Source organism: Mustela putorius, unplaced genomic scaffold (genome assembly GCF_011764305.1).
Source record: "Mustela putorius furo isolate JIRA1106 unplaced genomic scaffold, ASM1176430v1.1 tig00000253_pilon_pilon_pilon, whole genome shotgun sequence".
Taxonomy (NCBI): domain Eukaryota; kingdom Metazoa; phylum Chordata; class Mammalia; order Carnivora; family Mustelidae; genus Mustela; species Mustela putorius.
The window spans coordinates 11,615,293-11,640,007 of NW_025421329.1; the positions used below are offsets into that span (position 1 = coordinate 11,615,293).

At 49.1% G+C, this 24,715-nt stretch overlaps 1 protein-coding gene across 3 annotated transcripts in view; it reads right to left on the reverse strand.

Annotated features, from left to right (window-relative positions):
* ACSS1 (acyl-CoA synthetase short chain family member 1) overlaps nucleotides 1-23,850 on the reverse strand; it is a 60,662-nt gene extending 36,812 nt beyond the window's left edge. The window contains exons 1-2 of one of the 3 annotated variants that reach the window (XM_045078476.1): nucleotides 23,312-23,850; nucleotides 12,665-12,761 (exon numbers count right to left, since the gene is read on the reverse strand). In XM_045078476.1, coding sequence (XP_044934411.1) covers nucleotides 12,665-12,761; nucleotides 23,312-23,603 — 389 coding nt within the window. In that variant the 5' untranslated portion in view covers nucleotides 23,604-23,850. Of the gene's footprint in view, nucleotides 1-3,982; nucleotides 6,099-12,664; nucleotides 12,762-23,311 lie in introns of those variants that run through there. The other 2 variants (XM_045078475.1, XM_045078477.1) reach the window with 2 other exon arrangements.
* Nucleotides 23,851-24,715: the final 865 nt, after the last annotated feature.

A 24,715-nucleotide genomic window follows, 5' to 3' on the forward strand; every position in this document is an offset into this window, starting at 1 on the left:
GTCAACCAGTGAAACTGAGAAGACTAGAGCTGCATGTTTTTTACCTTCCTTACAGAAGTGAATTTTCAAGGTGGTTCAATCAGTTGAGCACCTGACTCTTGATTTCAGCTCAGGTCGTGGTCTCAGGATTGTGAAACTGAGCCCCATACCAGGGTCTGTGCTCAGCAGGGAATCTGCTTGAGGATTCTCTCCCTCTCTCTCCCTTTGGCTCTCCAGTCACTGCCCCCCCGCCAATCTATCTATCTAAAAAATAAATAAAATAAAGAATTATATTTTCCTTGAGTCTATGCTATAGTTATGGAAAGTATTGGTCCTGGAAAGTTTATGTCAGAAGAGTGTATTGTTGGAAGCCAAACTACATCTGATCAGAGACAGGTTCCCACCCCAGTTCTCTGCACACCTGGGGCCTTGACAGTCCTATCTGCAGCAGCCTAAGAACAGGGCCCACTACCAAGGTGTTTGAGACAGCTGTGGTCTGAGGTGTGTGTTCCCAAGTTCCTACTTGGAAACTGTAACCCCAAAGGTGATGGTTTAGGAGATAGGGCATTTGGGAGGTGATTAGGTCATGAGGGTGACACTCTCAAGAATGGGGTCAATGGTCTTATAGAACAGATCCCACAGAGCTCCCTCGCCCTTCCCATCATGTGAGGACAGAGCAAGAGGGGAGTGGCTATAACTCAGGAAGAAGGTCCTCAGTGGAATGTGACTATGCTGCTGCCTTGATCTTGGACTTCTTGGACTGTACGAAATGAATTTCTGTTGTTTATAAGATACCCAGGATATGGTGTTTTGTTACAGTAGCCCCAGCAGACTAAGACAAGGACCATACATGAAGTCTCACACACATAAGAAGGCCTCCTATAAACAGTAGCTATAATTATGGTGGAGAAAGGAAATCATCATAAATCAGTGGTTCCTCAAGTGCTTCTTGCCAGGAGGAAGAATGAGAATGCCAGTTTGCTTTAGTGTAAGTCGCTGTGTCATTGGCTCAGGGTATTCAAAAGCCTTGTGAAGCCCTCATCTGCATAGCCTACCTGCTGCGTGCTCCCCCAGTAGGTGCTCACACAAGTCCTCGCCCTGAGGGGGTCAGCGGATCTGAGAAGGATACATCACACACAGCACGGATTGCCAGTGGCCTGCAAGTTGCAGGAACTCAGCCCATGGACATTGGTTCCGAGAGGCTGGAGGTGCCATGCTCTGAGGACCTCACCTGTCTGTCACCCACCGTGTCTCCACCATATCCACCAGCCTTTGCACCTTCTGCAACCACACTTGCCACCCACTGTGAGTACAGGGAACCTCTTCTCCATGGCCAGCCAGGACCACATTCTGGTGGTCCCAAACCCCACATGCTGGCATCCAGAACACCCCTTCCTTCCTGCCCATCATCCCATTCACATTTCCTTCCCATGGAACAACAGTAACAGCTATTCAGTAAATGTCCTGTGCCCAGGACTGCTCTGACTACACACACACATTTACCCTTCACATGGTATGAGCTGCCATTCCCTCCCCCAACCTCCACTTCTCAGATAAGGAAGCTAAGGCAAACAGACCTTAACTGACTTCCCGAAATGGTCAGGGAAGGATTCAAACCCAGGCCTGGTTCCAAGGGTCCTGCTTTTAAGCAGTTCCCCCCAAAGCCCTCAATGTCAGGATAGCCGGTTTTCCATGGCAAACCTTCTCAAATTTCATGATTTCTGCCACTCACCAACTCTATTGTTCTGTATGTAACATTTGGGGGAGGGTAGGTTTTTTGTTTTGTTTTGTTTTGTTTTTAATGTACATTCATTTTTAAGACTAAACTAAAAACTGAACTTGAGGCTGACCTTGTTCAAAAGGAAAATTAGCACGAGAGATGTTCAAAGCTGGCTCCCTCTAGTTACATGCAAGTTACATCTTGCAATCAGGATAGAGGAGAACAGGAGAGAGGAGGGGTTGAGGGTGGTTTTTTTCCTTCAGGAGTCCATGTTTGGCTGCACATTCAAGACCACCTGCTCCAGGATACACTCACTAGGCATATCCAGGTCAAAACATTCACTCAAAGTCGTTTGCTCCTGCTCTGACAAAGCCTTACATGCAGTCAGCCTCTAGACAAACCCCTGTAGAATGGAGGTAAGGTCAGACTTGAAAAAACCTCTGTCCTAATTAATGCCTGAATTCCCCTTAGACCTCAACACTTGGCCTCCAGCCCACATCTTGTCTCCAGAAAATAAGTTCTTCCTTTCAAGATCCGGCGTCCGGCTCCCGACCCTGAGGGAGCCAGAGGCCAGGCTGGTAGCCTTGTACAAGAGTGTGCTGGTGGACTCTGGTCCTGGACACTGGCCCAGAAAACAGCTGGTGCCCTGGCAGGACACTCGTCCACTGGCCAGCCAGGCTGTTTACCTCCGAAGGAAAGCCACATAAGTGGTGTCCCTTCTCTGGTGGAATCAGGAACAGGATGTAGGTTTTAACTTTCTAAAAACATTGCCTTTTCCCTCATCAAAAAAAAAAAAAAAAAGAGCTATTGGATGTTTCTCAGGCCCCACTCCAGCATGACCTGTCCCACGGGTGGCCTTGTGGGTCTTCCCACAGTGCTCCTCCTCACGAGTCCACTGAGCAGCAGGGGTAACAATAGGATACAGGGTGGCCAGCGTTAGACCAGACATGAGTTGGGGGCTGCTCTATTTCCAGGCTTCACCGTGAGTCCACAGATCATTCCACATTAGTACGCAGAGGAAAGCAAGCAAGGAAACCGGTGGGAATCTGAAGGCTATGCAGTGGGAATCCGGAGGCTTCCCTCCGGAAGAGGGAAGAATTTGGTACAACTGCCTCGGGCCCAAGCTGATTTCCTGGCCTCTGGTAGCAACTTGGAGAAACTGCTAAAAAAAAACATGGGACCCATGAAGTGCACTATTGTGCTGTCTATTGGTTAACAACCAATTTTCCCAAGGGGGGGGAAAGCCCTGATTTACAGCATTTGCCAATTACTGTGGTATTAATATTCCCCCGGTGGAGGATTTCCAGCTACCAACATGACTCACTGACCAACCGAGCAAGGGACTGGGAAGAGGAGCCCTGTGACAGCAGAAACAACATCATGAGCCCTCAGCGCCCCAAAAGCTTCCTGTGATCTCCCATTGAGGCTGTCCTTAAAGCTTACTTCAACTCTTTCCTTCATAAAAATAATTGTTATTTACTTATTTAACTCATTTTACTTAATAATCACACATTTAATAGACAAATAATTGGTAATAGAAATTTAAATTGTTCCTCTGGAAGGAAGGGGAGGAACAAAGGGCACACCTGGTTCATTCCACTCAAGCTATCTCCTTTACCAGGCCACAGGCCTCCCCTATCCTGGGTTTAAGGCACTGCATTCTGTGTGAATTCCAAAACTGGGCTCCCTGTGGCTCTCCCCCTATGCACATACGGTTCATGGCAGCCCCATCATTCGGCCACTGCAGAAGGCTGCGCAGTTCAGCCCTGCTTGAAGGCACCTGCCCTGGGACGCTGGAGGACATACCAGGTCTTATACCCCTTCTGAGGGATGCCCTTTGCAGTTCCACAAAAGCACACCCATCTCCACCAGCTAGTAACATGCCAAAGACCTCCTCACGTAGAACATTACGTGACTGGAAAATTGTCCCACAATTTAGTCATAAGGTCCAGAAAGCTAGCAAGTTTGTATGTAAGGATAGGAGATGTCTCTTTTGGAAAATGGCCTGGCCTGTGATGAATCCACAACTAGATGGGCTTACGTTGGTGGAAGGGCTGAGTGAGTGACAGGGTGAAGATCAGAGCATGTTAGTTAGAGCAGACCTTGAACAGCTGTGGTACACAGAGGAGTTTGGTCCCTTGCACCAGGAGGAACGACCACCAGGCCCCACCTGAGTGGCCTGGGATCTGGGCGGTGACAGGCCTGGTCCTCATACTGTCACAGTCAACAACCCAGGAATCTGAGCAGAATCTGGATCCATAAACCCACCCCGCATAGACTTGCCTGCGGTCGCCATGCCATTCTCTCCATCGGCTTCTGTTCCGGTCTCCTCAGCCTGCCACAGACACCTCCCGTCTGGGCTTCTGCCTGTGACTCAGGTTGAACCAGGCATCTGCACATGGGGAGCAGTTGCACAGTGGGTTGTGCTTTGCTGCAGCTCGGGAGGGACTTGGGTTTTCTTGGAGAGATTCCACTTGTTGTAAAGATGTTGGGCGAAAGCTGAGCAGCTGAGCCAGCAGAACTGTGGTTTCCTGGCTGGGACCAGAGGCACAGTGGTGTGTTCTGAGCACTTGGTGGAGCCTGGGGGGTCTTCATTCTTGTGCCAGAGTAGGTGCTGGGAGTCTACTCAGATGATCTCTTAGCACTCTGTCAGCTCCCTTTCTGCTTAAAAGAGTGGTACTGACTTCCTTTGTTTACAGCTGATTCCTGACAGACCCGGCCCCTCTGACCAGGGCAGGCAGCTATGTTACTGGAGATATGTTTCCAAATAAAGTCCCTGGACCCCGTGAGGAGATCCTGACTTGGCACGGCTGAAGTTCATTGTTGGGAACCTCTCTGGGGACTCAGGCACACCCGGCACAGGCAATCCCTGCTTTAGATGCTACCAGAGTGACACATCACTGATGTGTGGGGACCCCGGGGAATTCAAATTCCAAGTCCTTGTTGCCTCATTAACCCAGTCAAGCAGAACCAGCAGGGAGAATGGGGATGTGTTGGTCCAGATGACTCAAAAACCTGCCAATGACTCGAAAACCTCACTCTAGTCTTTCAGAGGAAGTTTCTCTGGACTTGTTGATGGGAAATCGTCAAGCCTCTCACCCAACCTGACCCGCTGCTATTACCACATGCAGATCAGGGGCAAGACAGTCTTGGGCAGGGCCAGCACAAAGAATGAAGGATGAAGGAGTACCAGGCCAGGCAGCCCCTTTCTGAGAAGTAGCCAGCACCCTCTTGTCACCCCTTCCTCTGGCACACACGGCATCCCCGACCCTGAACTTGGAAGGTGCTCCAAGGCCCAGAGCGCCCATTAAACATTCTGCTTCCTGCTCCTTGCTGTTCCACGGTCACAGCAGGACTCCCTAGCCCTTGGCCCCACCTTCTTCTGCAGCTGACCCTTGTCCTGCTTCAAGGCCACCTAGAGCCTGCTGGCACCGAGAAGCTTCTTCTCCCCAGCTGATGTTAGCACTTACTGTGTGTCTGCTTAAGCAGGAAGTGGGGACAGACAGTGGGAACACAGGGTCCTGGTCACTAAAGGGCTATTGTCTGCACACAGCAGAGTTTACCCTCTACACACACCTCCAGGAACCACGAGGAACCCCCAGGCATCTGGCCTGTCATCAAGTTAGTGCTGCCAAGCAGGAGAGGTCCTGTTTACAGAGTTACCTCCTCCCTCTCAGATTCCTCAGTACACTGGCTAAAAAGCCAATCAAAGCTGAACTCTAACCCCATTTCTGACCTTTCCAGCTGGGTAAGCTTGAGGAGCCCAGGTCCTCAAGCATCAGATCCTGGACTTTAAAACCAAGTATGAGCATGAATGTGAGCTACAAGCATCAGTGTCAGCAACTGCCTAGTCAGCCAGGGACTGCCCCCAGATAGCAGGGTCAGGTATGACTCCTGGAGGACAGAGGGCTGGGACACCCCATTCCCACTCCCAGCCTGGTATGCAGGATGGTCACCAACAACTTTCCCAGGAGCTGTTGCTGGTGCCCTTTGTTCCAGGTAGGCAGTGGACAGATGAGTCCAGCCTGGCTGGCGCTGGGGGCTGGATGTGGACTGAGCACGGAAAGGGGCTGCCCAGGGCACACACATATGCCACCCTCCCACTAGTACCTCTTCTCAGCCCTGACCAAGACTGGATGCCTAGATGTCAGCACTGCATGGGCTGTCCTGCTGGGGACTGCCATGCACAGTGGCACACATGCCTACCATAGCTGTGTATAGATTTTTAAACTCTGCATCAGACAGTGGGTCTAACCTCACAGTGACACCTTCCTTCTGTGTCCACCAAGCAAGGGAGAAAGAAATGGACACTTGTGGGAAGAGGGAGCAGGAATGAAGATGCACTTCCCCCAACCCGGGACCCGATGTGCACATCTGGACGGGTGAGGAGGTTCAACCACATCCCTCTGTGCCCACAGTGCTGCCCGGATGAGAACCAACATGGGGCGGGGCAGCATGACACCAAGCGCTACCTACAGTGAACCTATGAGTCAGGCTTATACCAAAGTCTTGAGTCTTCCAAAGCAGAAAGGAAGAAAACAGGAACAATAACACCTAGTCCTAGAAGACTCCCCACCAAGCTGTGGCAGGAAATCTTGTCCCCACTCCTGAGGCAAAGAGCTCCTCCCCAGCTCCACCCTTCAGGCACCAGATACCCTCCCCCAGTCCCACCCCAGGTGTGCACTGTGCCCTTACCAGGCCTTGCCCTGCCACCTCCCACAACCCACCCATTCCCCAACAACCCCTGCATGCAGAAGAGGGTCCACAAAAACAGAGATCCAGCAAAATTCTCAGAAGGATCCCCATCAAGGAGGTTTCCCTGGCCATGGACACTCTCAGAGTGGATCATTCCTGCTGCAGTCCCAAGATCTGGCTGTTCTAAAATACGAAATTCCAATAGACTTAGCTGATCCAAAAGAAGGACAAGAACAATAAGAAATCATGTAGAGAAAGATGCAAAACACTTCCCAGTTTCAACATCTGGATCCAAAGTCTTAAGGAAATGTAAGCACACAATCCAGGGGACCCAGGGTTTCCACCAGTTCCTGGCAGCCGGCATGTACATTCCCGACCACGTTTTGCAATCACAGTTACTCAGAGGTCAGCAGGGGAAAGGGTGTATTCAGGGTACCTCCCTCCTCTTACTCAGGGAAGCCAGGACACTGCACATGAGCCAAGGGCCTGGGCCTCTCCTCCCGCAACTCAGGGGAGCCCATGGAGTAAACTGACTTTGCCCTGCCTGGCAAATTGCCCTTGCCATGGGAAACCTCACAGATCATGGGGCTATTTTACTCCAAAGCACCCTGCCCATCAACCTCATTAGGCCCATTAAGGATCCTTCCTTTCAATTGCCCTTTTTATTTTAATAAAGGAGTTCGCTCATTAACATAATTAATTTGGGGTCAAGGAGAAGAGCAAGTAACAAGGGTCAGGCCCGCAAGAGGGAGAGGGGCTGCTTTTTAGCTGAGTAGAGATTGTTCTCCGGAGCTCAAGTCCCTGCTCTGAAAACATCACCCTAACAGTTCCCAGCCCCAGCAGCCACAGAGCAGCCCCATGCCCTTCCCTCCTCAAATCCCAAATCCTCATCTTCCTAGACCCTATTCTGGACTTTCATCACATAGGTGCTGCTCCATACTTGGCCATCCCACAGAGGAGAAGCAAGTTTTCATTTTGAAGATAAGGAAACAGTAACACTCGGTGCCTGGCCCCAGCATGCCTGGAAGAAAGCCGGCCCCTCTATGCCCGCCTAGGGCTTCTGAGGCAGGCAGGATAGAAAGAGGCCTGACATCCCTTCTGCTCCTCTGGACAGGGCTTCCTCACAGTGCACACTGTCCACCAGAAAGAAAATGGAACAGCCACAGAGATCGGCCCCTCCAGGGGCTTGACCCATAGTAAAACTATACTCAATTCATGCTGTAGGCATATTTAAGACAACACGGGCCCTTTATGGTGTGGCCTGTGCACATCGGGCTCTGTTGTGCTGTGCTGGTTGTGACTACCGCACTGACCCAGGTCTGCTACTGCTGGAATGGTGATCCTCTCATCTGGTCCTTTATTCTTTAGCAGGGGACATGGTAGAGTGACAGGCCTCGAGGTCACAGGACTCAAATTTGGTCTTTGCCTTAAGTTCTGAGCTCAAGTTCAAGTTCAGACCTCTGTTCGGAGCACTCAGACACAAGATGAGCTGAGCCTTGGTAACTACACAGAGGAAGATCCCCACAGCCTGCTGTCACCTGTGTTTCATGGCACCCACATACAATCCAGAGGCTGAGATCAGCCACAGGCCTCCACTCCACGTCCTGTGTCCCTCCCCAGCTTGGAAATCCCTAGCCCAAACCTCCAGGCTCCAGATAGCAGTTTAGAAGCCTAAGAATCTACCCACCACCCCACCATGAACTTCTGAGGACAGGGATTTGTGTTTTGTCTACATCCTCATTCCCAAGGGCCTCTGGAATCTGTCTACTTGAACGAGAGTTGAAGGACAATCTTCTAGAAAGACACTGTGCTGGAAAAGCACATATGGACTGTTGGAAGGAGCTGCACCCAAGATGCTATCTGGCTACACAGCCTTGGGGAGCCACCCAAGTTATCTGTACCTGCCTGGCCTCTGCAGCTACTGCCCACAGAGGCCTCAGGGGAGCAGGAGGGCTTGTAGTCTGCTTGTTTCCTAGGACAGAACAGCTTTCTCAGGCCAGCTCTGAACATAAATAACTTCTCTGGGCAGCAATAGGCTAAAATTGGGCTGGGGCAGACCTCTGCCCCTGCTTCCAGGCTAGGGACTCAGGCTGCCCTCTGCCCCGCAGAGTCATGGCTGTTGATGCCTCCTCCTCCCAGAGCCCCATGACCAGCTCAGGGCCTACCTGCACTGTGGAGTGCGCTCCTGCAGCTTCCTGGCCCATCTGGCAGGGTGCTCCTTGGTACCGGTGCCAAGAGATGTCACAGAGGGAAGGAACTGGTGGGGCAGGCGAGGATATGGGGCTTTCCCAGGGTTCCCAAAGCCTATCCTGCCAGGCCTTCCCTGCCCAAGGGAGATGAGGTTAGAAATATGTGCCAGTCATCAGAATAGTGGAGTCCACCCACAGACAACACAGGGCACATGTCCCAGAACAGGTGGCAGGGCCCTAATTGCCACCTGAGAGAGTGTTTCCAGGATGGATCCCAAATACAATGAGCACATTACAGAAATGTGCCTGGAAAATGAGCAAGCCAAAAATGTATGCGTGTGAGTGCACAATCATGTGTGTGCGTGTGTGTGCATGTGTGCCTGCCCAGACATGGGGTGAGCAGTGGAGATTCTGGTGAGCAGGATGGAGGTGTCACTAGGGTCACTGGGTGGGAGTTGTTGGTCTCCATGATAAACTCTACAACGATGCTCCAGGAACATGCCTCCTCAGAAACATTCTGCAGCCCTAGGAGGGAAAGGAGATCCACTCACCTCTTTACCTCTAAGATAAGACTTTGACAACCTATTTGGGAAAAAAATCAGAACAGCTATTGCTTAGGGAGGGTAGGGATAGTGACTGAGAAGGGGCATGGGAACCCTCTGGGACAGGGTCATTACTCTGTATCTCAATAAGGATTTGAATTACACAGGTATACACATTGATCAAAACTGAGCTAATGTACACTTGTGCATTTTATGGCATATAAATTTCACATAAAAAGAGAGAAAATAAACACACAATGAACACTAGTTAATGCTATGCTGCTGAAATGCATCCAAAACATAAGATGGACCAACCCCAGAGGGATGGATACACAAATCACATGGGATAAAAACTAGCTTTGTAAAGCTCTAGGGGTAAAAACTGGGTGCTAGGTACACAATAGGTGTACTGCTTGAAATTCTTCAAATTATGAAATTTTTCATAATAAAGTGTTAGAAATAACAATAACAAAATTAATTCCTATCTAATCAGGCTGTGGTATTTAAATAAAGTAACTCAGGTCTGATGCTTAAAACAGTTCTGGAACCCAGAAAGTACTGGAAAAAAATACTGGGAAAATGATAATCATCATTTTTATTTAGTCCTGCTGCTTCCAGCTCCAACGCATTCCGTCGCATCCCTGTGCCTACAGCTAGGATCACTTCGGTTATAATGATCATACCATTCTACAGATGGGGACGGATGGAGGAATGACAGGGCTGGCCAAGATCACCACGCCAGCAGAAGGTGGCCTCAGAACTACAGACTGCAGAGTCCTCCATTCCAGAGCAAAGGCCATAGTGCTTGCCCCAGGGGTGGGTCCGTGGGTCCTACACTTGCTGACCTGCCACATTTTTTTTTTTAAAGATTTTATTTATTTATTGGAGAGAGAGAGAGAGAAGGATAAAGAGCACACAAGCAGGGGGAGCAACAGAGAGAAAGGGAGAAGCGGACTCCTGCTGAGCAGACAGCCCAACTTGGGGCTCCAACCTAGGACCCCGGGATCATGACTGGAGCCAAAGGCCAATAGATCCCTAACCCATTGAGCCACCAGGCACCACCAACATGCCCCCTTCTGTACCTGAGGTCATGGTGGGGGAAGAGTCAGCAGGGGCCACCCCCAACCTCCAAATGGACACATGGGTGTGGTCCCCAGCATGCCAGGCTCTGAAAACCACAGCCCCACAACGTTTCTAGAAAGGGCTCAGGTTCCCAGTCTGGAACCTGTTCTTTGGGCCAACAAAGGCATCTTGGCTGTCGCCACATGAGACTCTGGGGCAGGAAAGCACTTTCTGTTAGTGGTGTTTATATGCTGCAGGACATTCAGCACTGGCTTAGGTGCAGGCAGAAAGGAAATTTCATGTCAAAAACCTAAGATGACCAGGAGAATAATTAACCTGGGGCTGCCAAAAATTAGCTCTGATCACAGACAACCCATACACACATACCTCTTCTTCCTCAGACAGTGACTAGAAGCAGTCTTTAGGCACTCAGCCCAGCTACGGTTTGTAAAATCATTCCAGGCTAAGCCTGCTTATTTTTAAAGAGAGAATAATAAATGCTTTGCCTACTCAGAAGCATGCCCCTTGCCTGGGGCTGCTGTGGAACAAAGGAACAAAAGCCCTTCTGGGTTTTAACACACCAGTGCATTTCTTGCCTATCCCCCGTGGCTTGCACGCAACCACACATCTCAGCAGGCCAATTCAAGCCCAGTCCTCGGACCACCCAAAGCCACTAATTCAGTGTGCACATGGGGGATCTCCAGCCAAGGGGGTATCCCGGGGGTCCAGGCACATCTGAGACAATGACAGAAGGAAAACAGTCCATCCCTGGATCAGCTTATTTCCAGCATCCAGGAGGTAAGCCCATCTACCCCACCCACAGAGTCTTCATATTTCACTAAAGAATTAAACATAAATCTAGTTGGGCCAATAACAGTAATGAATGGTGAAGCCGGTTTGGTTGTTAGAGCTCCCCAAACTCAAGTGTACACAGGGGCCTGGGCATCTGCCTCAGTTGTTGGCCCAGTTGTTGGGCCCTGGATGCTGGGCCCTGGACCCAAGGCTCCCAGGGCCAACGCTCCTGGTTGGTGGGCCACATGAGGGCAAGAGGCTTATCTGCACAGGCTGGTAGGGAGATAGGTCAGCAAACAACACAGACACTAGAAAAAGGGGTGATAGCTGAGGGTTGTTGATGTGGGAGGTGGGCAAGGTGGTGCCCACAGGGAGTTGCAGCAGAATAACAGACATCTTTTTGCTGAATCCAATGTCAACTTGAGTCCAGTTTTACCAGGTTTGGTGGATTTGGTCTGTGATAAAACCTGAATCTGAGAAACAAACCTAGGGGTGCCCAATGGCCCCCAAGTTACCAAGCAGGGGAGTCACTGCTGCTCTCAGGCCCCCTGCTTCCCTGCAGGGAACCCTACCACAACCCCCTTCATTCCCACTGCCCCAGCCACTTACACCTTCTCTCTGTTCCCAGAACATACACTTCTTCACGGTCTTGGATGGGCCTGGAAATTCTTCCTCCAATCTTGGCTGCTCGTTCTTGGCAACAAGACCCCAGCTCTGATATCACCTCTTCAGAGAGGACTTCCGTAACTATTCAGTCTAAAGCAACCACCCATTCACACCCTACCATGCATTTGGGGACTATTTGTTACTATGACATACCCTAGCTTGTATTGACTGATACAGTGGCCCTCAGTGAAACCTGTGGAATGACTGGAAAAGAAAAGTTACAAGCTGCCCACCAGGAGAAAGAGCATGACTTGACTGCGGGGGAAGGGTGGTATTGGTGAAAAAGAACATTACAACTCAGGTTGACAGTGGGTCTGAGATAGCATTGTAAAGGCAAGTTTAGGCTTAAACAAAGGGGGTTTTAACCCCAGGGAAGGGGAAAGCACTGGCCTGTAGGGACAAACCAAAAAGACCCCTGAGCAAGACAGTCCCAGCAAGAGGGAGTTCCTGGATGCTGGGCTCCTTCAAACCCCAACATGCACACAACATCCAGAAAAGTGCTTGACACATGGAATATGTGGAGAACTTATCTAAAGAATCCAAGATAAATGTCAGGAGGACCCTCCCCCCTTTAAATGGCTTGATCTTATTTATGGTCCCCCTCTCAGTGCTGGGAGAAAGAGGCCGAGTGGGCTCATTTGTTTATTCCAGCATGTATTTTATTCACTTTGTACTCATGTTTACTGTCCTGGGACCAGAGAACATTTCCAAAGCTAAAACATGCCCCTTGAAACAAAGATGACTTCAGCCTAGAACAAGACAGAAGCACCTGGGACTGTGCCAAAAGCTTCCCATGCCTTGAACATTCATCATATTTGTGTCCAAAGACCAGATCCTTCTGTGGGAAACTAAAGGCACCAACTGCCAAGGTGAAGGGCAACCCTTCTCCAAGCTGGGCAGTCTTGCTCCTGGTAACAGCTCAGCAGAGATGTTTGGTGCTGGTGTCTACCACAAACAGATAAGTAAAGGGTCAGGAGACCCTGCTGAGCACTGAGGTGCCGTCAGGGGACACACAGTACCTGTATGTGATCCTCACTTCAGTTCCAGGCTCATCCCGCTCCCAGATCAAAGCGACGCTCTCCGGGGACTTCTGAACATGCTGATCCAAGCAATTGACTGCACAAAAATAGGTTTTACAGATGTTACACAGGGTTCTTATGAAATTGGATAAGGGGAAGGTTTGGTTTGCCATGGCTTGTGCTGCTTTCCACTGAGGTGGACCCTATGTTCCTCAAAGGCAAGGGATCTACTCTTTGCAAGGAGAATGATTGTCAGAGCCTGCATGTAGCACTGGGTGTGGTGCAAAAACAATGAATACTGTTATGCTGAAAATAAATTTAAAAAATTAAAAAACAAAAAACAAGACAACCAGTATATAAATAGCATCTCACGGGTGCAGGGTGATCCCTTGTGAATATCTGAAGCAGGTGCTTCCCACCTGTGGTCCCAACCCTGGCCACCTGTGGGAATCACCCAGGACACCCCCAGGGACCCTGACCCAGTTGGCCTTGTGGTTTTTGGGCTCCTTGGGTGGTTCTAACATGCAGCTGGGATGGAGTGCTGTAACCTGAGATGCTAGAAAGAAGGCTTAATGCAAACAGCCTGACCCTGATTCAGTACACAGTTCATGCGGCAGTCTCTCGAGTCTGCTGGAGGTGTAATCCAGGGCAAGGATTCATATTGCCTTTCAGATAACCAGCCAGCACCCTACAAACCAGCCTCTGCTCCAACAAGTGATGAAATGATAGGGAACCAGCCGTGCTGGTTGTCCGGAAGACTCTGCTTCCTGCCCCCTCTATTACCCAAGCTCAGATCACATGACTGCCTGCAAAAACAGATTAGTGCTGACAATTTACTGTAAACCTGAAGATTAGTAGGATCGGGTAATTTGCTAACATCCTGTTCATTACTCTTGATTTCAAGGTGAGCTTCGATCTGGCAGGTTCATTTAGTGCCCCTTCCTATCAGCCCTCGCAGACAGATTTCATTACTCACTTCCCCTTCAGCAAGATGAACAATGATGTCAAATAGCTTCTGGACCCAGCAGTCATCTGTCCACCTGGTCTTCACGGTCACCCCCAATGTCCAGATATACAAATTCTTTCTCTTTTTTTTATTTGAATACAGTTACTTATCTTCTCCAATCTCCTCCCATACAAATGGGAGAAACATTATCTACCATGTCTAATCACAGGATTACAATAGGAATCCAATAAAAGACCAATGTTGAAGTGCTATTGTATGAATGCAGGGTGCTGTTATCAACTGATAATACTATGCAATGAGCTACAGGAACTCCAATAATATTTCTTGATGGAGTAACTGTCCTGACAAAAGTTATGGGAAACCATACCCCTAAAAGATCAAATGATTCTCATAATTCTTGAGAGGGTGAACCCCCATGAAAATATTTATATACTTTAGCTGTTGTATGCAAATAACATTTTTCAGTCAAGTTATTTTATCTATCACTTACTCTTATAATAAAAAAATTACATTTGAGAACATTTGGGTGGCTCAGTCAGTTAAGTATCTGCCTTGGGCTCAGGTCATGAACTCAGGGTCCTGGGATTCAACCCCCTATTGGGCTCTCTTCTCAGCAGGGAGCCTGCTTCTCTCTCTGCCTCTGTTCCCACCGCTGCTTATGCTCTCTCTTTCTCATATAAATATATAAAATATTTTAAAAATGTATTTGAACTTTCTGGATCCTCACAGAAATATGTTATACTTCAAAAAATCTAATAAAGATAGATGTCATCAGGAAGAACTATTAATACTAATATTACTTATTGATACCAGAAAGTTCTTTGAATTACTAGAAAAACAGAAGAGAAGAAATGCTATAAAAATGGAAGATAGAGGGGCGCCTGGGTGGCTCAGTGGATTAAGCCTCTGCCTTCGGCTCAGGTCACAATCTCAAGCTCCTGTGATTGAGCCCCACATCAGGCTCTCTGCTCAGCAGCTTGCTTCCCCTTCTCTCTGCCTGCCTACTGTGATCTCTCTCTCTCTCTGTCAAATAAATAAAAAAAATCTTAAAAAAAAAAAAAAAGAAGATAGAAAATACAAGAGGTCAAACTGAGGGGGAGGTTGGCGGCCAAACCTGGATTTACACAATAAACCTAATGTGTATGTGTCAATCAGTCCAAAATTTAGAAATCATGAGTTTTCACACTAAAACCACCGATTTCTGGCCTCTCTTTAGCAACCAGCAGATGAGGCCACACCCTATCTGGAAGTTGAAGCAGTGAGCACCCCCTAGTAGGGCCAAGCCCTTTCTCCCTCCCACCCCCTACCACTTCCGGACTCCCACCACAAGCCCACCAGCCCCAAAACCCCACTCCTACTGCCTGGCCCTGGAGGACCTAAGGGATGGACTAAGAAGAGATGACCCTAGGCAGGTCACAACAAGCCTAGAAGTGCCCAGCTGAGAACCCACACACTGAGTTACAGCTGTGCCCTGCATGGGGGTGGCTGGTCCAACTGGAAGAGGGTGCTGTTCCCACCTGCGCACAAATGCTCATTGGTGCATGGCTGCTTCACGCATCACAGGTGAGCTGATTACACCCGCTTCTACCTAAGAAGCCCGCTCTAAAATTTCTCCCACTCTGAGTTTGACTCTTTGAGTCACCCTGAAAAGTGGGCAGCCCAGGGGTAGCCTGGAAAACAGTTTCCAGGTGCTCTGGGTTGTACAGTGACCTGCCTAATGCCACAGCCAGAAAGCAGCAGGAAGGGCTTCCAATCACACATGACACCTCACTGCACGGTCTGTTCCCATGGCAGCCAGGGCACCAGGACATACTTCTCACTCAATGAATGACGGCCCAGCTTTGAGCCAAGACCCTCATAGCCGTGGACCCCAGCAAGGCATCCTCCACCTGGTTTACACCAAACAGGAAGGCAGTGTCCACAGGATGGACATTGGGTATCCAGGGTATAGATGGGTGGTCAATGAGACCAGCCATCTATCTCTCTTTCTGGAGCTGATGGATGGCAGGAATCCAGGAAGGTCAGCATGAAGCCCAAGGTACAGTGTCCCCTACATGCCTCACTGCCCCTCCCCACCCCAGTTCAGAACATAGTAAGTTCTCAACAAGCAGCTGCTAAGGCTCCATGTGATCTACCTCCTCCCAGCAATCATGTTGAGTCTAGTGAGCACCTTCCTCCCTCAGGGCCTTTGGACTGTTTCTCTGTGCCTGGGGGACGCTGTCCTACTGTCCACACTGCTGCCCTTCGCCTGGTGTCCACACTCCTACAGGTCTGGCCTACAGATTCCCACTCTCACTGAGCACTTCACATCCCATGGACCTCATGCTTCCCTCTATCTTTTCCCAAGATGGCACTTGTAGCCCCTCTGTGGACAGGGATCCAATATCCTGACCATATTTGTACATGTGCAGCCGAACACAGAGCACAGAGCAGAGAAGAACCACAGCTTTTAATTTAAGTCCTCAACCTTGAGGGCAACACTGGAGTCTAAATGACACCATGTTGGTTCCCTGCCTGAGGAGGGAACAGATCTCTTCGTGTCTTAGTGGCTTTATCTCTCAAGGTTTATTTCTAGTCTAGATTAGCACTTCTGAATCCCCCAGAACTCCAGAGGGCTTATTAGCCAGAGATGGTGAGGTCTTGCCCTGAGTCTCTGAATGAGCAGGTCTGGGTGGGCATGCACATCTCCGCCTCTAGTAAGATCCCAGGTGCTGCTACAACTGCCGTCCTGGACCCACTCCTGCAGACACACACGTAGGCTTACAACTACACACATTCTGTTCCAAATTTGGGGCAGGGTGAGGGGACATTCTTCTTCCTTTGGGGATAAGAGTAATTAAAGACTTTCTGTAAGACATCTGGTCAAACCTTTGCTGGATGGTGGCCTGGAGTCATAGGGAAAACACACACACTGGAGTCTGGACCCTGTCCAACCACTTATTAACCACAGATGGTGCACTGCTTATCTAATTTAAATCTCACTTTCCTCATTTGTTGTGGGAGTGATGGCTCCAGACTCAGAGATGTGGTAGAAATTAGATGCTTTGTGAGTTTCCTGCATGAGGTCAGATGGGAATAAAAACACCCTCGACAGCTACTGCGGACAACACTCAGATGACACCAGCATATTCACAAAGCTCCATGCAGGGCCTGGGGTGACAGTAGCCCTAAGATGCTGTGTGTGTGCTGGCTTTTAACACATGGGCATGTTTCCTGCTGTTGCCTCAACTGCAGGGAGGAAAAGAAAGAAGGGAGGGTAGGTGGAAGGAAGGAAATTCTTCCTTCTCCACATCGGAAAACAAAGACTCCACCTAAAGAACTGGGCAGTGGGACAAGAAAATTCCATTTCCAAGAACAAGCAGTTAAGGACCTAGTGTGATTTTTAAGGCTCAGCTCAAACCCCACCTCCTCCTGTAAGTCTTTTCCAATTTCCCAACACACAGTGACCTCTTGATCCCTGTCATTTTCACACCATTTTTAATGCTTACTTACCTGACCAGTAGTCACCACTCTGGGACACAATGCTAGTTTTGCTAGATCTTCCCCTATCTGGGTCACAAGTCCCTGAGGACAGGGAACATGTCCCTAAGATTCCTTTATCATGGGTTTGGAGTAGAAGGGATGCTATCAGAATCCTCCCCTTAGCATCTATAAAAACCTTGAGCAAGTGACCCCCGTGTGAGGTCACTTGCTTAATGATTTGTGGTTCCCCTCCTCGGAAGAATGCAGGCTCTGTGGCATTGGGTATCTTCCATACTGTTCATCACCATATATGAATTGGAGCCTTCGTTTCCATATCTGTACAATGGGACCACAAACCACTTCACATCGGGATCAGGAGGATGAGATGATATGAGGCTCCATCATGTTCCTAAGATCAGGTGTGCACCTGGCCTAACACAATTCTGCAAAAAGTTAGGCAAATGTCTGTTGGTGGTTCATGTGTTCTGAGCTTTTTTTTTTTTTTTTTTTAGATGTTATTTTATTAGAGAGAGAGAGAGAGAGAGAAAACGGGTGGGGGGGAGGGGCAGAAGGGCAAGCAGACTCCCTACTGAGTATAGAGCCAAAAACACCAAGCAGCGCTTGATCCCAAGACCCTGAGATTAGGACCTGAGCTGAAATCAAGAGTCAGATACTTAACTGACTGAGCCACCCTGTTTGTTTGTTTGTTTGTTTGTTTTTTAAAGATTTTATTTATTTATCAGACGAAGATCACAAGTAGGCAGAGAGGCAGGCAGAGAGAGAGGGGGAGGCAGGCTCCTGGCAGAGCAGAGAGCCCGATGCGGGGCTCGATCCCAGGACCCTGAGGCCATGAACCGAGCTGAAGGCAGAGGCTTAAACCACTGAGCCACCCAGGTGCCCCAGTTTTGTTTTTTTAAAAAAGATTACAATAGGATTATCATTTCCATTATAAAGATAGCACACACTTACCTAGGAATTTTCAAGAACTACTGTCAGTTGTTTAAATACATCTCTTCCCCTCCCCAACTTTAAGTGAACCCACACAGGGAAATTCAATTTTATTCAAAAGAAATGAGGGAGTTAATATTCACAAAAGGATTCACAATGGGCTTTCTTTAAATAGAAAATCTCCCTGGCACATTTAAAGAAATTACATCAGTCTCAAATTGTATTTGCCAACTTTCCAGAAACATCTGCTATTTAAAGTAAGTCGTGCATCTGACAAGTGGGAAGAATTCAGTCTCTTCAGGGGGACCCTCCTCCTAAGACCAAGGGTTACACTTCCATTTAGACTTCCTTGAAAGACTGTAGAAAAGTTTCTTCGGTCACTGAGAGAAAAATGAGGCACAGAAATGCAGCATCTTGCCACTCTCAGTGTGTCTGCCGTCTGGATTATGGGAGGTGCAATCAGAAAGAGGAGGGAAGTAAAGCAAAATGGTTTCCATACCTTCAACTCATGCTCCAAAAAGCATCCAGAAAACTCTACACTCAATGGTCAATTAAAAATAGTTTTTCTACACCCTTGCTTTAAGGTAAAAAAACCCATTTAAAAAAAAAAAATCTGACTCAGAATTTGGTCTTTAGAAAAAAGAATTTAGGGGCACCTGGGTGGCTCAGTGGGTTAAGCCGCTACCTTCGGCTCAGGTCATGATCTCAGGGTCCTGGGATCAAGCCCCGCATCGGGTTCTCTGCTCAGCAGAGAGCCTGCTTCCCTCTCATTCTCCCTCTGCCTGCCTCTCTGTCTACTATGATCTCTCTCTGTCAAATAAATAAATAAAAATCTTTGAAAAAAAGAAAAAAGAATTTAGGGGTGCCTGGGTGGCTCGGTTAGTTAAACATCTGCCTTCTGATCAGGAGATGATCCTAGGGTCCTGGGATGATTGGAGTCAGGCTCAGTGGGGAGTCTGCTTCTCCCTCTGCCCCTCCCCCCACTCATGTGCATGCTCTCTCTCTCTCTCTCTCTCAAATAAATAAATAAAATCTTAAAAAGAGAGAAAAAACAGAATTTAGTTGTGTGTTTTGAAGGCAACACATGTCATTACCCTCTAGTTCTGCATTCTCAACTTCCTGACATCCTGAGCTCATGGGCAAAAAAGCACAGACTTTTATCCATTGAGCCCTGTGAAAGACAGCCAAATTTCAGATTGGTAAGAATACTTTCTAGATACTAACCTTTTATCAGCTATGTCATTTGCAAATATCAGAGGTGAGGTGGGTGGTGGGATGGGTGAAATAGGTGACAGAGATTAAGAGTACATTTATCTTGATGAGCACTGAGTAATGTATAGAATTGTTGAATCACACTATATTGTACACCTGAAACTAATATAACACATGTTAACTATATAGGAATTAAAATAAAAAACCTAATTCTTATAAAGATTTTTATTATTATTATTTATTTATATGACAACGGAGATCACCAGTAGGCAGAGAGGCAGGCAGAGAGAGAGAGAGGAGAAGCAGGCTCCCCGCTGAGCAGAGACCCTGATGCGGGGCTCAATCCCAGGACCCTGGGACCATGACCTGAGCTGAAGGCAAAGGCTTTAACCCACTGAGCCACCTAGGTGCCCCAAAAAACCCAATTAAAAAAAAAAAAGTATCCTCTTTAGATCTTGGTTTAAAAAAAAGAACCTTCAGCAAAGCAGTTTTACATAAATATAAGGGAAGCAACTGGAGGCTCTCTCTACCTGCCCTGCCCAGGTGGCCCCTGACACCATGACCCCACCTGGTGACCTGGCTGTCCCAGAGCCCCAGGATGGACTTTGAGAGCTGTGTTGGCCACCTGCATGCCTTCGCTAGCCTGCTTCCCTCTTATCCAAGACTGATCATATGCAAACCGATGTAGTCCTGTCAGAGGAAACAGCACACTATTAACAATGCTGAAGGCCAAGTTCAAGGTCACAGCTTTCCCCATGATTCATTAATAAATAACAAAAGCCAGTGATTGGATGCAAGTAATGCTTTATAAGCATTTTCTCATTTGACACTAACAACAGCCCCAGATGTCCCCAGGTCATACATACACTGCCAGTCAGAAGAAGCTTAGCAGCTTGGCTCTGAGTATTGGTCTCAATACTAGTCTCTGAGACCTCCTGTCACCCATGTTCTGTCGCCCAGTGACAAGCCCTGTGTAGGTGCTTCGGGCCACAGTTCCAGTTGAGCCCAGTCTACAGCCATCCCAGTCCAGGTCCCCGACTTTGGAGTGAGAAGCAGGGCCGACACAAGAGACGGAGACAGACTTCAGGAGCAGAAAGAAGCCATCTCCTGGCGCTTGCCCATCAGCCCCTGTCCAAAGTCCTGACCCACACAATCTGGGGGATTAATAAAATTGTTGCTGCTTTATGCCACTAAGCTTAGGGTAGTTGGATATGCAACAATAGTAACTAGAATAGAGTTTGGTTACACCTATCTTTACTTTACACATGAGGAGATGCATGCAAAGTACAGATAAGGGGAAAACAAGGATTCACATCTAGGTGTGATTCTAGATACACTCTAGAACACTAAACTGTATGGCATTACCCATATACCATTTTTGTTTGCTTAAAGAAGGCATCCCCAGGACACTAATCTCAATCCTATCCTTTTTATTATTTTTTTTTTTCATCTTCACTGGTATGGGATATATAGGTCAGTGGTCCTCCAACTTGAACGTGCACCAGAAGCCCTTGGAGGGCTTGTTAAAAACACAGATTCAGGGCACCTGGGTGGCTCAGTGGGTTAAGCCGCTGCCTTCGGCTCAGGTCATGATCTCAGGGTTCAGGGATCGAGTCCTGCATCTGGCTCTCTGCTCAGCGGGGAGCCTGTTTCCCTCTCTCTCTGCCTGCCTCTCCATTTACTTGTGATCTCTCTCTGTCAAATAAATAAATAAAATATTTTAAAAACAACAACAACAACACAGATTCAAGGCCCGGTTGGCTCAGCTGGTTGAGCAACCAACTCTTGATTTGGCTTAGGTCATGACTTCAGGTCATGACTATAATATTATTATTATAAATAAATAATAAATAAATATTTATTTATCAAATAAATAAAATCTTTAAAACACATACACACACACACACACATACAGAAAGATGGCAGGGCCCCACTCCCAAGGTTTCTGATTTTGACAGTCTAGAATGGGGTGTGAAAACTTATGTTTCTAAAATGTTCCCAGATGATTCTAACACCACTAGCCTGGGGACCACACCTTGAAAACCGCTAGTATAGATCCTCCTGAAGGAGTAATGTCATTTTTGAGAGCAATACTTCTTTGGAACAAGCCATCATTGTGCTGTCTACAGATCAGGCCAAAACACCCGCACCCATTCCACAACGTTTTAAGTGGTTCCCAGGGCAGCTCTGGCCTGACCTGGCCTTTCTCCATACTCTGAACATACTTTGCAGACACTGGCAAAGGGCAGAGATATTCCTGACAGCTGAGTGGGCAGGCATATGCATTAGAGGTAGGAAGTTGTGAAAAGCTTTCTATACAACAGTTTTCTGAAGCTCAGCTGACTATGTAGCCAGAAAGGAGAAATAAGTGAAGAAAAAAGAAGCAGAAGAATTGTTTGCTGAACACACCCAGCCCTGACTCAGTGAGGCTCATGAGGTCCTTGGTGCCTGTCCCATGAGGTCCGTCCCTACTGGCTTATCAAAGAGTGTGAGGTGGCAAGCCACCCAGGAATGTTCACAGTAGCCTCAGGCCTCCAGAAGCTGCACTTTCTATGCCTTCAGAGGCTGTTCTCCTCCCTTTCAAAGGCACATGCCATCAACCCTGCAAACCTAAGTGTTTGGTTTTCTTTCCATTGGTCCAAGGACACTTGCTGCTGACTCAATTTTAGAGAAAACACTTATCTAGTAAGTGACTCACTTCGATTAAACCAGCAAAGTAATATACAATATGAAAAAACATATATCTGGTCCAAAGTTCCCTCAAGTTTCTTTGTTTGAAAGTTAACTGCAACACACTACCCATAATTTTATGGCTATTTCTAAATATAATAAATTAAATTCACTACTACATACTGATCACCAATAAATGCCAGGCTGTTCCATACCTTCTGGCACTGTGTCCTCACAACCAGAATAGCAGGTAGGTATTATTGCCTGCAGTTTATATGGGGGGGGGGCACTTAAGCTCAGAGGAGCAGAAAAATTTGGCCATTACCTGGTCGAGCTGTGCCACACAACAGATCCTACCTAGAAGTTCAGGTCTAGTTATGGCCCTGCCATGAAGATCTGCATGTGCTTTCCTTAAATAACTCCTAGACGCCAATCAACTCCATAGTCTGGGACAGCAGGCAGCCCCCCTGACTTGGCACCTGACTGCAAGTCCCATCTTGCCCTGTAAGACCAACCCCAGGCCTACCCTTCCTGGCCATTACCGCCTCCAGTCCCTGGACCTTCTCCCCTTGTGGCATGGGGATACAGTGTACCCACCTTATCTTAAAGAAATACTAGTGGATTCAATCTCAGAAGATACCAGAGGATTGATTGACTGCCTGGTGAAGCTGGTTTCTGGAATCTCAATCACCACCCGGTCTAAAGCAACCTGTAGGTCTTCCGAGGCAGTACACAACTGAAACAGTCAACTGGGAGACACCCATCCCTTCCTTCCCGCCCACAAGCCCCAGAGCAAGGAGATAACTGATTCCAACTGCTGGCGGTAATTTTTTCCTACCCCTCTGCCTGCCACTCGGTTTGTTTACTTGGGCAGTCTCTCCCGGAGCAAGTCTCTGGGGTACCCAACCGGAGGCAACAAGTCAGGCGCTTTTAGTTTTTGCCTCTCCCAGGGACAGGAGTGGGGAAGTCCCGGCCTACATCTGAGAGCCGGCGCCCTCCTCCCTAGCCTGGCACAGGGGTAGCCCGCAGCGCAGTGGAACCCCCAGGCTGAACTCTGGGGACAGTGGACTGAGGAGCTGCGCTGGGGCAAGACCAATGACTGGGCGACCTAAACGGATGCCCGCCCGGGTCTCCGCACGCGCGAACCCTAGCGCTTAAGCTGGAATCTGGGTTCAGGGTGACTGAGGCCCGGACTGGAGCCTCCGGGGATCCTGATGGGATGGGGGCTGGGACGGTGAGGCGCCACCGTTGAGAGTGCGAGGAGCAGAAGACTGGAGGAGGGGCCTCCCGTGGGGCCGTGAATGGCTGTTAAATGCCCTCGGGACTCCTGAGCTGAGGGCGCCCTGGATTACTTCCCGTCCCCACCCCCCCCCCCGTAGCCCACTCACCAGACACGTTTAACTGGCCTCCTAGAAACCAGCCGATCTTCCCGCTGCTGAAATCACAGTCCCAGACGGTGTGGTAGGGGGTGTCCCACACCAGCGTGTCCTGAGCCAGCGGCCCCCAGAAAGCGGCGGGATCCCGGGCCGCCTGCGCGCTCTGCGCCTGGTAGGAGCCTGGCTGCCCCGCAGCCCCGGGGGCGGCTCTCACCCCGCGCAGCTGTGGCACCGACTGCACCGAGCGCCCGCACAGGCTGCCCAGGAGCCGCCGCGCGCAGCGGCCCAGGCCACGCACCGCCATCTCGCCAGAAGCCCTGAGGCACTCTGAGCCGCAAGCTGGGGCTGCGAGCGGGGGCGCCCCTTAATGTCTGTGCGGCCCCGCCCCGTCTCCTCCTCCAGCCACCACCCACTCCTCCCCCAGCCTGTGCGGTAAGACGCTGCCTCCCAGAGCCTGCCCCAGAGAAGAGGTCCGCTAAGGAAGAGTAGGCATGGGGAGCACAGGCCAGAAGGTGGCCGTCGGTTCTGGTGGGCTGTGATGCCCTTGTCTTTGCCTTCCCGGCCTGACGCTCAGCGTCAGGCGGTTTTGGTTTCACTTTGTGGGTCTTCAGGAACCAACAGCTGCGCCAGGGGGGAAAAAAAAAAAAAAAAAAAGACGGGTGCGTCACCGGGTATAGGCTCCAGGCTCCAGGTAGCCTGAACCATCCCTTATGGGAAAGAGCCGGCAAAAAATGGAAGCCTCTGGTGGAGGGAAGCACGCAGGTGGGTGTGAAGACCACCACAGTTAGGTTCTTTCAGCATCTCAGAGGCTGAAGTCCAAATATCACTCCTTTTGTGCTCCCTTGGGAGTGAGCACATCATCTTGCCAGGCCGACCTGTGACACACATAAGTGGCCCATGTGGGCCCAATGGGCTGGTTAGTGTGCCTAGAGCCAGGATGTTGTTCTGGGGTCTGAGGCTCAGACCCTGGCCCGAGGACTGATGCTCTTAGCAGCCAGCTGCCAGCCTTAGGCCCCTTGGGGAGTATAAGCAAAGAAAATGCTCTGCTAACCTTGACTGATTTAGAAACCTGGGGGTTTCTCCCATTGCTCCCGCATCTGTGGCCTTAGCTTAAACCTTGGCTTTGATCTTGGTCTGAAATGCCAATAGAGTATTACCCCCACCTTAAAAGACCACCAGAGACGTGAGCCAATCAGCAAGGGTCATTTATTGCAGGTTCCAACCTGGATCTCTGCGCTGCTAGTGGCCGATAACCCCGAGAGGTCCAGAGCTGGGTTGGTGCAGGGTTTTTATAGACAGGTACAAACAAGTTTCGGGTGGGGCTGAGCTGATTGATTGACAGTTTGAACAGGCATACTTCGTGTCAGTGAATTGGGTCAGGGGACCCAGCGCGAAAGCAGACAAAGCAATCTTACA